Source organism: Tachysurus vachellii, chromosome 8 (assembly GCF_030014155.1).
Source record: "Tachysurus vachellii isolate PV-2020 chromosome 8, HZAU_Pvac_v1, whole genome shotgun sequence".
Taxonomy (NCBI): domain Eukaryota; kingdom Metazoa; phylum Chordata; class Actinopteri; order Siluriformes; family Bagridae; genus Tachysurus; species Tachysurus vachellii.
The window spans coordinates 12267109-12282102 of NC_083467.1; the positions used below are offsets into that span (position 1 = coordinate 12267109).

General features: G+C 36.0%; 1 protein-coding gene across 1 annotated transcript in view; it reads right to left on the bottom strand.

Annotated features, from left to right (window-relative positions):
- lrp1bb (low density lipoprotein receptor-related protein 1Bb) overlaps positions 1–14994 on the bottom strand; it is a 196447-nt gene that overhangs the window by 25464 nt on the left and 155989 nt on the right. The window contains exons 59-68 of the mRNA XM_060877188.1: positions 9544–9725; positions 9261–9460; positions 8087–8275; positions 7856–8004; positions 7658–7751; positions 7070–7186; positions 6364–6483; positions 5363–5482; positions 1866–1982; positions 1081–1187 (exon numbers count right to left, since the gene is read on the bottom strand). Coding sequence (XP_060733171.1) covers positions 1081–1187; positions 1866–1982; positions 5363–5482; positions 6364–6483; positions 7070–7186; positions 7658–7751; positions 7856–8004; positions 8087–8275; positions 9261–9460; positions 9544–9725 — 1395 coding nt within the window. The remainder of the gene's footprint in view (positions 1–1080; positions 1188–1865; positions 1983–5362; positions 5483–6363; positions 6484–7069; positions 7187–7657; positions 7752–7855; positions 8005–8086; positions 8276–9260; positions 9461–9543; positions 9726–14994) is intronic.

Sequence of the window (14994 nt, forward strand, 5' to 3'; positions counted from 1 at the left end):
ATACTTTTTTTGATGCAGCCTGATTACATTATTTAGATGAGTTTTACACTTTCATACCCTGTGTCCTTTCCCCTTCAGTGAACTGGCATTTTCAAGTGAGTGATTTCCAGTGTGTTATACAGTAGGGACAGGCAAAATGGCACTATTTTAAGCTGCCTGCCACCATGCACCACAATGCTACATGATAGATATTTGTACTAGTTGAAATAATCTTATTTTACAGTAGGCTTCAACTGATTTTTGGGTACGAAGTTCTCTGTATGGAATAAAATGTAAGTTTTGTTGTCAATTTCACATAATAACCACCTGCATATCAATATTTTAAATCAAGATGTACTTGCATTCTTGAAGGGTTCCAGTGATTATGGAATACTTATAGAAATATCTGTAGCATACAGCACAAAGTGGGGTACTGTAGTTGTTCTCTAGAGAATTAAAAAAAAAAATAAACCCATCCTGGTTTCTGCAACATTGGATCACACCAGATGGAGTGTCTGACCTGTCAAATCTGCTTCTCTTCTCTCTTTCTGCTTCTCTCTGGTTACTGCACAGCTTGAATCTAGTTATAGATTTAAAATCGGCCTCATTACAAAATTCCACTCAAAATCATATTTCCCTCCCTTTATTCTATACTGTGGTCAGACCTGTTTATAAATTTATCTTTTGTTCTAAAACATTCCAATACTGTATAATAAATGTATTATATTTCGGGTGAAACTATAAATCTTTTATGTTAATATGTATATTTTATGATGGAAAAAATAGATATATTCCATCAGCATCTCCAGTATTACGACTGTAGAATGCATATCAGTTCTGAGCACTCCTCTCGAGCTTTGAGTAATCTCTCTGATTCTGAATCGCAGACTTATAAGCATATAGATGGTCTTGAGCTCAGCCTTTCTTAAAGAGCAATTACATAAAAATAGGCAGCAGTAATATATATAGATTATATATACTGGAGGGGAAACCATGGCTATTTAACCAGTGAATGAGTAGATGAGTAGATCTTCTAAAATCTGCACTATTCGCTCATTCAGTCTGTCTGAAAAATTTGGATTAATCCTGGAAATCACTTACCTCGTCCGAATTATCGGCACAGTCGTAGTCGCCATCACAGCGAAAACGAGCTGAGATGCAGTCCCCATTAGCACAGGCAAAATCCTTATGATTACAGGTCACTGGTTCTGCATTGAGGTAAAGGAGAGCACATAGGAAAGCTCAAATGATGCATCCAAGGGTTCAAAAGATATTGTAGCTCAACTGTTAAGTCAGCTCTAGCTAAGGACATAGTGGTAAAATAGGGGGAGAGGGAGAAAAAATGGATGAGAAAATGAGTGTGAGAGCATCATTTGGACATAAAGTGTCATTGTACCATCTGTTTCCCCTTTCTTTAAGGTTTTACAGGTATGTGAAGGGAGCTATTACAAGCTAATTAGCAATAAGTCTGTCGACATTCAGGATCTCCTTCTGTATACAGCTGCCAAATGCTGCCATGCCACTAAGGACTGCTTTTATTGTGTGAAGCTTGAATAAAGTTACATTTATGAGAAAGAGTGTATCCAGTAATGAAAGACAAGATATGTAAATAAAAAAACATAAGAAAACCTGTAGTTTTCCCTACATCAGTGTTTCCTTTATAACGATTGAAAGTGTCTGTGTAACCTCAAATTGTTAAAGATCTCCAAAGGACTGCCTTTGGCAGCAATTAACAACAAACTGGTGCAAGCATACAGAGACTGATATACCGAAAATAATGAAACTTAAAAAAAAAAAATAATAATAATTCCTCACCAGCTAACAGTCAGAATCAGACCAGATCCCCGTTATGGATGTATTGTGAACAAAGAAAGAGGACAACTCACTGCAGTTCTCCTCGTCTGAATTGTCTCCGCAGTCGTTCTGGCTGTCACATCTCCAGTGGTCCGGGATGCAGTTGTTATTCTCACAGCGAAATTCATGAGGTCCACAGGTCTTTTCATCTTTTTCATCAGCCACAACAAACACACAGATGAAAATTGCTTCAAAAGTGCATGAATATTAATGCATCGCTACAGCACATGAGCGTGTAATCATCATTTCCTCAGGGTGTCCCTAACGCATGTTTGACACAGAGTTCAAAACATCCCCAAACTTAAGAGTCAAACTCGGCATGCACGAAGAAATACCTGAGTGTGTAACTACTCACTGCTCCCCCAGACCCTCCCACAGATCCCAGTACCTGCTGTTACATACTCTCTCATCTGAGCTCAGCTTCTTCTAACAAATGGAGAGAGAATCTTCTTTCTGCTCAGCTTCCCATGTCTGGGTTGCATACTATGAACCAGAGCCAAGGTCAGTGTTTGAGGCAAAAAAAAGCTTTAACAGCACTGTAGGCTCAGTAGGACTTGTGTGTGCAGAAGCAAGCAAGAAGCTCCATTTCTTTTCTTTCTTTCCCCTTTTAAATTTTTACTGAATAGCTATAAATGTGTTATTTGATGAGAATGTTGACTAATTAGGCTTCACTGCCTTATAGAGCTCAACTGAAAAGCAGCACCTAAAAAGAGATACGATTTAAGAAAATAACAGTCCTACTAATTAAGTATGAGTCATGTTTTTTTAAATTATAATACAATGAATGTGATGAAAAGCTATATCTTTCAAAGTCTACAGAAATACCTCCTATTAAACTTGATGGGCTTCAATAAAGCAAAATGCATAAACCGCTGATGCTGCATGTGCTGCCATAATGCCATAATGTCTTCACTAATAACTAGAGTCATTTACTAGCTGTCGTGTCAAAGCCAAGAAAAAGCAAGCTATATTAAGGGCTGACAGTGTACATATTGCTTCCTGCCACTGCAATCACTAATAATATTTGATTTATTCCAAAAAGACATTGTAAAAATCTGCTTACAGAATGCAAAAGAATACTAGCTGAGATTTGTCTTATAATCTACAGTTACATGCAGGTTTATTAGTAAGTAAACAATGATGAGAGAGAGAGAGTGAAAGATGGAGAGAGAGACTGATAGACCAGTTTTTTCCTTTCTTTTTTTTGTCTTCATTTGTGAATCTTAGCATTTTTCTCTGCTCAGGTTTATTTCTTGCATTATAAATGCTTTGGAAATACATTGTACAATTTATTGTGCCAATAAAGCTCATTTGAGAAAGAGACAGACAGACATACAGAGTCAGTGATAGAGAGATACAGAAAGACAGAGAGAACCAGCTCAAGTAAAGCACAAGCCAAAGCAGAAAATAAGCGGTGCTTCTCAGTGACTAAAAAAATCACAGTGATTTGTACGTAATTAACCAGTCTTCGTTTGAATAAAACAACAGCACATAAACGAATTGATTTTTATGTAAACAATAAAGGGATGAACCTGAATGACAAACACAAGGATTACCCTCAATGCATGCAAAGCCACAAACAAAGGAACACATTCTTTTTTTCCCCCCTTAAACACACACACTGGGTATGTTTACATGCAGCCCTTTGCATCAATCCAAATGAATTCAATCCGACTGCAGATTCTGAAAGCGTATTGAAGGTGTAATCAAATTTAAATATTGTTTACATGTGCATTATATTCTATACACTGAAAACAAAAATTCTGCGTAGGCGCAGAGTGTTTGTTGTAACGTACACACCACTGTATGTTATGGTATTTTTAAATCCAATTGAGAAAATTTTTACAGTTTCTTCTGTCTACCAGATCATTTCAGTCCAACACCACTCCTTTCAATCAGATCGAAATTTCATTTGCATCGAGCTCAATCGGCTTGATCGAGGCGTTTACATGAATGCTCTGCAATCCAATTGAGCTATTGATCAGATTATTAATGGATAATTTGGTTGCATGTACACGAACTGACTGAAGACCCACCTCTTCACATAGCACTTCGATGATATACTAAGACCTTGTGCTAATTCCTCTCAGCTTTTTGTGGAGCTCTGGACAGCACTTCTATAAGGTCTGCTGCTTATGACTGTGCTAAATCCTATACAGTACATGTAAGTGTAAATAAGAAGATAACTCTCACTGCACTAACTCCAGCAGATCATTCTCCATGTCCTCCTTTATGTCATGATGAGACTATGAGTAGTTCATGCTTTTGTATTTTTCTGTTGAAGTTCCCTTTTTGAATTGCTGTCTCTTTGCAGGACACGCTTACATTTTATTTTTACCTAAACTTTATCTAATAATATAAATTTATTTTATATATATTTATATATAAATTATATAAAGTTGTATCTAAAATTTAACATAATAGTACATTTTCCCTACAATCACATTTAAACATCTAAACTCATTCTGTTGTGTACCATGACAGAACTGATAATAGTAAGATTTAGTAAAGTGATCCATTTCCATATATGCCATTATTACACTCTTTCCCTGCAGGTTTACGTTGGCGCTGTGAGATTCATTTCCTCGTGTATAAGATGTAGAATCATTGTTTGGATTGAGGTTTACAGTACCTGTAGTTTGCATCTTTCAGTAAACACCCTGATATCAAGCTGTTTTGTTGATTTGTATTTTGTTTGGTTATCTTTGACACAATTATGGCTCACTCCTAGAGAGTGATATTGATCTACACAGCATTTTCTTTGTGATTCACACCATTCAAGTGCCTCTACTCTGCTCTCCTAGTGTGAGGTCTGTTTTCAGCTTGACAGTACAGTATATCTGGCTTCGTATCAATATACTAAACAGTTGGATTGGATACACCAGTGTTTAACTATAGTATGTTTCTGGTATATAATGTTTTCCACCATGTAATGGTCTGCTCTAATCACACTAAGTCCTCAGTTTGAAAAAAAAAAAAAAAACAGAATCAAATTAAACCATTTTTAGGAAAAGCCCTATTGTGCTTGATTCTTGTAATAAATGCAAATAATTACTGAAATTTAATAGTGTTTCTTACATCCCCTGAAATGAGAGAATTCTTATAAAAATGTGGTTTGGTAGGATTTCACAAGAATAAAAATGCAACAAGACATTGCACTTCATTCTGCACTGCAATTATCTTAACAATGTCGACTATTTGGAACTTGAAGCTACATCATTCTTGAGTCATCTCTTTTTGATTTACTGGGCAACATGGCAAGGAATACTGTAATATGTGAGGCAATTCCTGATGTTATACTGTCAAACTAAATCAGACAATTTAGCAACAAAACAGGCCCTGATGAATTGTTACAAGTCATATCTAATAAGAGCTCTGAGTGGTTCTTGATTAAGGCTGACCCTCCATCAGTGAGACGGGAGACTGTGCAAACATGCTGAATTCACATTAGCCTCAATCACGATCTCCTGCGAGTCCTAAGATGTCATAAGAGACTTTGATTTGTGAATAATAAGGCTGCTTCACTCACCACAGTTAGCTTCGTCAGAGCCGTCAGCACAGTCTGGGTCCTCATCACACACCCACAGCTTGGAGATGCAGTGCATGGTGGCTTTACACTGGAACTGCTCAGGTGAACATGTGTTCTCGGCTGACACGTGTTAAAACAAACAGAGGTAACAAGAGCATGTAAATACAAATGACTTTAAACTAGTCATCTAAAACAACAGCAGAAAATAAATTGTATATGACTAGAAATGACGACTAATAATAATAGAGTAAAAAGAGATTTCATGAAAAAATGATTTTTAACTAGAAGAATGACAATGGGTCAAATCCTCAAACCAAATATCACCTTTAAATGTCAAGGTAATTAGACTGGAATAGACAAAAAAGTCATGGACAATGAGCAAATACTTTATATGGTCTATTATCATTATCACTGACAGTTGAGGAAAGCTTGTCACATGTGTGATGCACAGGGAGTAAGAGGCACAAAGAGGGATAAGAAACACACCTCTTAACAACCAGCCACTCTATTCTCCCATGACATCTAATTTTACCTCTGGCAGGAAAGGCCTTTGGTTTCCACTACTCAATCCTCTGAATGCCTAATCAGTGTCTGCTAGTTCCCGCCGAACCGAGACTCATTCAGTGGCTTAGAAGCTATTTCCAGATCTGTCAGTGGGGATCATTAATATTCTTCAGGAGAGGTAAATTTGGGACAATGTGTCATTCTGTCACAATACTTCATGACTGAAGCTCTGTTACAAGAAACTAATCAATGCTAGGGTAAAAACCATCCTGAAGTTGATTATTTTCCAATAACAGCACATCATGAAGTGTCTTTTTCGTTAGAGCCAATAGCCATTTGCCAACAATAACATAATTTTGATTGTGAATATTGTGCTGTTTATAGCTTATACTGTAGTTATATATGATGCTATGGAATGCCTTACGACATACTAACAGACTAATCGAAATCAAGAAATTCAAAAGGGCTGTGATATAAGGCGTCATAATCTTTCTTACGACAATCCGTCTCATCCTCGCCATCTCCACAGTCGTCTTGTCCATTGCAGCGCAGGTTTAATGGAATGCACTTTTGCTTCCTGGTGCACTTGAACTGACCCGACAGACAGATATATGTATCTGCAGAAAGAGATGGCATTTCAAAGCGGCCAAAACAGGTTTCACTACAAGACCTGCTCCAGGGTGTCAATACATATAGTCAGAAAATGGCTTCTAGAAAGAAAAGAGGCTTAAAGAAATAAAAAAGATTCAATTACATAAATCATAACCCTTAAAAAATGTCTAGGTACTGTTGCTGCATAGATAATGTACAAAAGCTGAGCTGCTTGGCTATATTTAATATGAAGAACAATGCACATCATTAATCATTGTGGCTGAAAATCTGTGCTCCATGTAATATATCCACATTACTGGTGTTGGACATCAAAATGCCCTGTAATCTTTCCTGATGCTCCTAAAGTGGTTATCGATCACTTGATGATAGAGTTATGTACTATTGAACCTTTGAAGAAAAACAGCAATAAAGATGACTTGTTACTGATGAAAATATTCCATTTAGACATTATTGCTCGTATGGGGTGCATACTGTATATGTGTCCTGCATTATAAGAAGAGAAGGATATGAGCTGCATAGGAAAGAAAAACAAAACAATACCCTGGCTTAAGCAAAGACAAAACCGAGTTGAAGAAACAATGCTGATCTCACCGCAGTTGGCCTCATCCGAGTTGTCTCCACAGTCATTTTCTCCATCACAGATGAACGGAGGTAGAGCACAAAGACCAGTGCCACACTGGAAACGCCCAGGCTGGCATTTAAATTCAGCTGAAAAAGGACATTTTACATGACCCAGAAATCTGTGTGTTTTATTAAGACATAAATGAATTATTTTCCTGGGAACCTAGCTTTGTAAGAATTAATGCTACCTGCCCTTTTCAGAATAGCAGCAGTTCCCTTAATTACTGACTGACAGCCTGACAATTTATGAGGTGAAATGTGACATTCAGACACTAATAATTATAAATTGGAGTTTTCAATCAAGTCTTTCAATCAGAAAGATTACACTTGAAAAAAAAAAGATTTTTTCCTTCTAATAAACCTGCTAATTATGCTAAAATAACATAGCATTTTATTTAAAGTTTTCATTTGTGTCCTTGTCGTAACTCTAAGGCAAAATGATTCCCCAGTGGGGATAGAAGTATTTAGAGGCTAGAATAACAATTACTGACAATTAGCACTAATGATCTGTTTAGTCCATATGGTCAGGCTGGGTAATGCTCTTGCTCGCATACTCACGGCAGTCTGCAGGCTCATCGGAACCATCACCACAGTCATCCACTGTGTCACACTTCCACCAGAATGGTATACACTCATCCGTGCCACAGCGAAACTGTAGAACCAAGTCGATCACATGCAAAGCGAACAGGACTATGAATACATTTCTGCTCACACCTCGTTAAATGAGATTGAAAAAGAAAGTGAAGGCTTTCTGACCTGGCTAGCTGTACAGTTGGACAAGCAGGTCTTGCCATCAGAAGCCAGGTAGAAGTTAGTGGGGCATGCACACTTGTGTCCTCCACCAGGGGCCAAAAGGCACAGGTGACTGCAACCTCCATTAGCCACCTGACACTGATGTTTGGGCACTAGAGGAAGAAATAACAGATTTAAAGACAGAACTCTTTACGTTTAGAAAGCCAGTAAAAGAGCAGTAAAGGGGATTCTTACCCTCGGGCTGGCGCAGAGGGTGATAAACTGTTACAGATTTAATGGCCTGCCAGGAATTGAGAAGCTCAACAGCATGGGAACCAGAGGTTTTGTGAGCACGGCGGAGAGACTTCGATTTGCCATCTGTCCAATAGATGAAGTCTTCGAACAAGGTCAGCCCCATCACACCCTGGATGTGATTGTAAGGAACTAAGCCAGAAAATATCAGTCAAAACTATTTTGCTGACCAATTCACATGAAATATGCACAATTTCTCTCTCAGATCATGAGATCATTTGCAATTGGATAACTAAAACCTACACCTGTTTTTGGTTATTTAGCAGGTGCGCCTTTAGAGCTGATCTCATATTTCATAAACTTTGGCATTTTCCTATCTCTGTTTATGTTATGCTACGTTCACACATACAGTGATTTTTTCACCACAAATATTCTGTCGCTGTACTGTGAAATCGTCAGTAGATGTTCCTACGACTGGTTTCCATAGCAATAACGTTTATCTGTGGGTGACTCAACTGGCATACCAAATCAGTTTTCTTTTGCATAGAGAGGGAAAGTGTTTTTAGATAAAATTCAGCAGTGTATATATGCGTCATATCATAAGAGATGAAGGAGAAGCAGTGTGTGTGCGCTTTACCATGGATCACATGCACTCTACTGTCTTTACTCCCATAATGTAACCCATACTGTATATGCATAAACTTTTCTCAACTCACTAGACATGCTTAAACCTAGTTTACAATGCTTGCTCTTGCTAATGTCGCTGAAAGTCACCAGCGTCAACTGAGTCTCCAATCACTTGCTGCAAGTCACTGTATCTGTAAATGTAGCGTTAGGAATGACAGGGTATGGTCTTACAGGAAAAAAATTAAATGATGGACTTACTGTTCTCACAACTTCATTTTTTTTGTCTTTAAATGAACCATACAAGTCCTTCTGACTGAGCTGTTACTATAGAAACAGTAACTGTATTAATATTAACTTTGGATTATAATTACAGCTCTCACTACTGCCAGTCCTTCTGTTGAAGACAATTAATCAATTAATTGACTAATGACTAATTCTGACTAAAAGAATGAGAAGACACTGCAGTCTAGGTATCATATAAACGAGTAGATTGCACGCTTGGGTTTGAAAAGTTAGATTTTAAACCAGCACATCATGGTTATCTCTGTACCCTTGTGCCTTTGAGAGCCATCTATGTTAGCGAAGAGGATGTGACTGTCGTCAGTCCAATAAATCCTCTTGGTAGTGTAGTCAATGGTGAGGGCGGAGGGGCTGTAGATTTCCTTGTCCACGATCACAGTCTGGCCCTGACCATCCATGCCAGCACGTCCCACATGTGGGTGCTCACAGCAGTCGATCCAAAACACATACCTAATCAAAAGTATTAAGCACAAAGTCAGAACTGCTGCTATACTGAATGCCTCAGATCCACACATATAGTATTGACTTCATACCCTAACTGGGCATCGAGGGCCAGATCAGTGGGGTTCTGTAAGCCTGAACTCAGTAAGACTGTTGGATAGAGGCCGTTCGATTTGGACACTTCTAAGGTCTTCCTTTCTATATCACACCAGTACAAATTCTTCCCAATCCAGTCAACTGCCAGTGTACTCGGTACAGCTGCTCTGTGAACAACCTGTCAGACAAAACATAAATATTCATGATCCTTTTACATACAGTACATCTACCTTTCACATTAGAGCAAAAAGATTAGGTCGGCAACATGGCAACATTAATTGCCTGCAATATCAGATCTGACATCCACGGAAATATGTAGGCAAAGCTAAAATGCTAATGTAGTTCTTTCATTTTCAAATAACAGGTAAGAAAGTCAACGTGATAAGCAATGAACAGTGTGAAGCAATGAAGAGTCAGAGCTCAGACACTTTCTAATTTAAACAAACAAATACGTAAATGAGCTCTCTCTTCTCTGCGTGCAAAGATCACACTTCCTTCGTAGGCAAATAGCAAAAAGCAAATATGTCAGTTTGCAAATAAAGCTTTTTCAGGTACTATGTTTAAAAGCCTTGAAATGGCAACCCATGCTGTCATAATGACAATATTTATGGTCCCCTCTGTCACCGAGGACAAGCAAAGATTTTTATGTAAATGGAACAAAGCCAGCTGGTGATATTCTGAGTTCATGCATATTATATGTACTTATTTAAACACAATATTTTTAAACAGAATATTTTCTTAAGCAGTGCAATTTTTTTTCTGCAAAACAAGAAAGGAAATTATAGCACTTATAATAACAAAGACATTGTGTTTCAGTGCAGTTTGCTTTCATTCACTTCTTGTTTTGACTCAGAAGTATATAAAACCAGTCACACAAGTAGACACTCGCTGCACTTTAGAGGAAAGGGACAAAGATCTAGTAAAAAAAAATGATGAGGATATGGATGTAATAAAAACGGTACTCCCCCTCCATATTCTCATATATATATATATATATATGCTAAGCTGAGCTTTAAACATTTTCTGAAACTAAAGCGACTTTTAAAGAGGAAAGAACATTAATATTCAAAGTGGAAAAGCAAAGTCTATGCTATTCTTGAGAGATCATGCCACATTGATTTGAAGCTCTGACTTCCATAGAAATAGAAGGTTAACATAATTAAAATGTCAACATTTGAATATATCAGCATAGAAAAAAATGAAAATGGTTTAACATTTCCTATGCACATAGAATCGGTGTTGAAAAATGGTTTCTTTATTTGTCTCCACTTCACTATCTGACCCACATGTTAATGCTTACACTATACATATCCTGAATAATGTCTACATCTGAAAAGCAACTGAATTTCAATAAGTCCACACAAGATATAATCACTAGTTCCTACAACACCCACCTTCATTAGTACATACTGTATCTCTTCTGGCTTCCTTATTAGACTGTACCAAAGGCATCGCTTAAGGCTATGCAAACGACATGTGTAGCACAAAGGCAAAGTTCCTAAGCTACAACTGTTACTAATTCTTTATATTACAGAGATCAAAACAAAGCCAATAATGAAGTGAGAGTCTTGCTGCAGGCTACACTATCTTTGTGCTGCAAGCTATTGTTTGATACATACATATACATATATATATATATATATATATACACATATTATATATATATATATATATATATATATATATATATATATATATATATATATATATATATATATATATACACATATATATATACACACACATATATATATATATATATATATATATATATATATATATATACACATATATATATACACACACATTATATATATATATATATATATATATATATATATATATACACACACACACACACACACACAAAGTACTTTGAAAAATTGTGGTTCAGTGTGAACCAACCTACTCAGCGATACATATTTATAATTTATCTTCCCAGGTTATAAAGGCCAAACCTTATAATAAGAGATGATTCTACCTATAAAACATTTCAAACCAGGTTGAATTCAAACAAAAGCTTTCCAGCCATCTTTCTCTAACACTAATTATCCATACGGATCTATTTGTGGTTCTATTCAACAAATCAGACAAAAACAAAGCCTTTTTTAAAATAATGGTTGGCATTTTACATTGACCTTTTTATTATACATATTCCTAATATACTTACTGTATACAGAGGCACAGCATACACTAGGGATGCTGTAGCTGTTTAAACAATTTAATATAATAATTAGCATCAGAAGGTCCAAAGGCATTGTAAAAAAAAAAAAAAAAAATCACAATCATGTGAACATATGGCCACTAATTAAAATGATGTGTGTGTATTATACTCCAACTTGCTTGCACAATACTGCACTTGTACTGTATTTGCACTCTGGTCTTCTTTACTTAGTTCCAAGCTACCATTATGCCACAATGTGTTTTTTAGGATAAACTTTGCATTATGTTTTTACATTGTGTTGCTATATATTGTAATCATCTTTTACATTGTGTGGTTGCATTGTAAAATAATTTTTGTTTTTTTTTGTTGCAAGAAGAAATTACTCAACAAATTATCAATGAGTGAACCCATAAAAAGAACCATTACACAGAATATAAAGAAGCATGTAGGGTTCTTCTTACTAAACCTTTAAATTAGTTCTGTAGAGAAATATAAGGCAGTTCTATTCAGAAACTTTTCTGCAATCATAATATTACAGGATACTCAAATATAAAAATATGAAGTGTTATAATGGCTTTATAACGGTCGATTTAATGAATGTGCAGACGTGTTCTTTGGTTTACTTTGTTTTATGACCACCAAATGTAATGCAATATATTAGATCCAAACCAAGAGGACATGACTCCGAAAGCATCATCCAAGGAAGGAAAAAATATGTATTGCCTAAAATCTGCAATCTTTCTACAATCTGTGAATTATTCTTTTTAATGATTGTTGTACCTATGATTTTGAAAAAAAGAAGGAAAGAACAATCAAACAAACAAAAAAAACTTTAACCCTATTTGTTCGGAAAATTTCATTTGAAGTTCATAAAAAATAAACATAATTTCTAATAGTTCACCCTTGTGTGTAAAGGGCCTGAGTCTTTTAGAGAATGTGCAAGCATCATAATTAAATTTGAAGAGAAATGGACAGAGAATTATTGGTGTTCGTTATTAGTGCATCATTCAAGTTCAATGAGTAGGATCATTGTCAGTTACAAAAGTAATCCAATGTGATCCAAAGATGTTTGTTTACACAGCCGTGTACGAAAAGTTATTTAAAAATTAAAAAACACTAAACATTAAAACATTAAAAATAAAAAAACACTTTGAATTGAAGCAAATTTAATTAATATTCAATATTTCTTTATACAGTATGTTTGATTAACTTATTTATAATTAGTTCTAATATATTAACTAACAAACATGTACTTTAAGTAATGTTACTTATGCATTATTCACAAGACTAACACCATAGTTAAGGTTAGTTCTTAATTAGTTCATTAGTACATTAACTCAACTTTAGATAATATTTTTTTTAAAAATAAATACGTATTAATTAAGCCATTAGTGCATGATTATTTAATATCTGGAAGCAAATTTAACTGCTTCTCAAAAGTAATTCTTTGTTTGTGCAGCATGTCTACTTCCACTCAAGTGAATAAGTTTTTGTCCAGGTGAATTGTATTTGTGTTTGGTGTGATCACCATTGAGTAAAGCAATTTTTTCCTCATTTTCTTGCACCATGTTGATTATATGGTCTTCCAGACTAGACATACTATCACAGCTTGATTTTTTACCCATTTTCATCATTTTGATAATCACTTCCCCAAACCCTAATGGACTAGAAATGGCTTTAGTGTTGAGAGAGAGAGAAAGCGAGAGATAAAGATAAATCAGAAGGAGGGCAAGGGGTTCTGGCTGTAATGAAGCCAAATGAGGCTTTTGGCCTCACACTGAAGCTAACAAGATGAAGAGAAGCATGGCTCAGCATGAGCTCTATACACGCTTCTATACGAGAGCCAGCCATGTGCTACATTTACTGCACACACACACACGCACGCCTAATGTAAGAATTAATATCTATAGCTATAGTCAGCTCCATAACTACTGACATTTTGCATGAAAATGACAGTAAGCAGAGTGAGAAAAAAGTAGTACATAAAATTAATAATTTCTTAGATAATAGAATGTTTTCTGTACAAAAATGATAATAATAAATGTATTAAAAACAAATACTAGTTGAATCTTCTCTTAAGACCATTTAAAAGCAGCTCAAAGTGTTTCACAATGTGAACTAAAACACAGAGAAGAATTCATTCATTCATTCATTCATCTTCTACCGCTTATCCGAACTACCTCGGGTCACGGGGAGCCTGTGCCTATCTCAGGCGTCATCAGGCATCAAGGCAGGATACACCCTGGACGGAGTGCCAACCCATCGCAGGGCACACACACACACACAGAGAAGAATTAAAAGTTGTAATGAGTCTGTCTGTGCTTTGCCCTGTTTCTGTCTGCTGTCTGCCTTGGTGTTAATTGTTTGCTCCGCCCATTCACTGGTTACCACGAACACTAATTGCACTCTATCTCCCCCTCCAGGTGTATCGTGTCAGTCTCTGATTGTCTCTGTTTGGTGATTGGTTCCTGTCTGTTATATATACTCTGTTCGTTCACTTCCCTGGTGTTGGTCGTTGTTACATGTATGGTATGTTCATGTTCCTGGTTCCTGTCTTACTCAGTGTTCTGCCCTGTTTTGCCTGACTGTCTGTTTGTCTGTTTCGTGTCTGGATTAATAAACTTTAAAACTGCACTTGGATCCACACTCGCCTTTGTCTCACCGTGACAAAAGTAGTCAAAAATATAACATTAAAATAAGCAAGTCATATCATAAATAGAGTAACAGAACAATAACAACATCTGGAGCAGTTAAAAAAATAAAATAAGTCTTAGGACACAAAGAGAACAAACATATGAAAAATAAAACAATGAATATTATAAAATAATATAAAGGTAATGTAAATGTAAAACAAACAAAAAAAAAATCAAGCAAGCAAACAGAAAACCCTGCTCACTGATGGATGGAGCCTGATGTTTAATGGGAAGTGTTCCAGACCTTTGGTTCACACAAACCAGAGACTGCTAGTAGTTTTTATCTGTTTTATGTGTGTCCTGTATAAAGTGGGCCAGCAGTTCAAATTTGGAAGTTTGGAATTTTCTAAAAAGAAATAAACTCTGTCTTCTGAAGACTAGCTGGTGCCATCAGTTCCATTTTTTGGAAGTAATTTAATTACATTAATTCAAATCAGAACTGTTTATTGAAGATTAGAAATGACCAATCGGTAAAGTAAACATTCTGTATTGTGGTATAATATATATAAAATGGGGCATGGACCTCTTTAAAACTTTGATCTGAATGTGCAGTAGCTCCAAAGATACATAGTGTTTCTAAAACCTCTAAC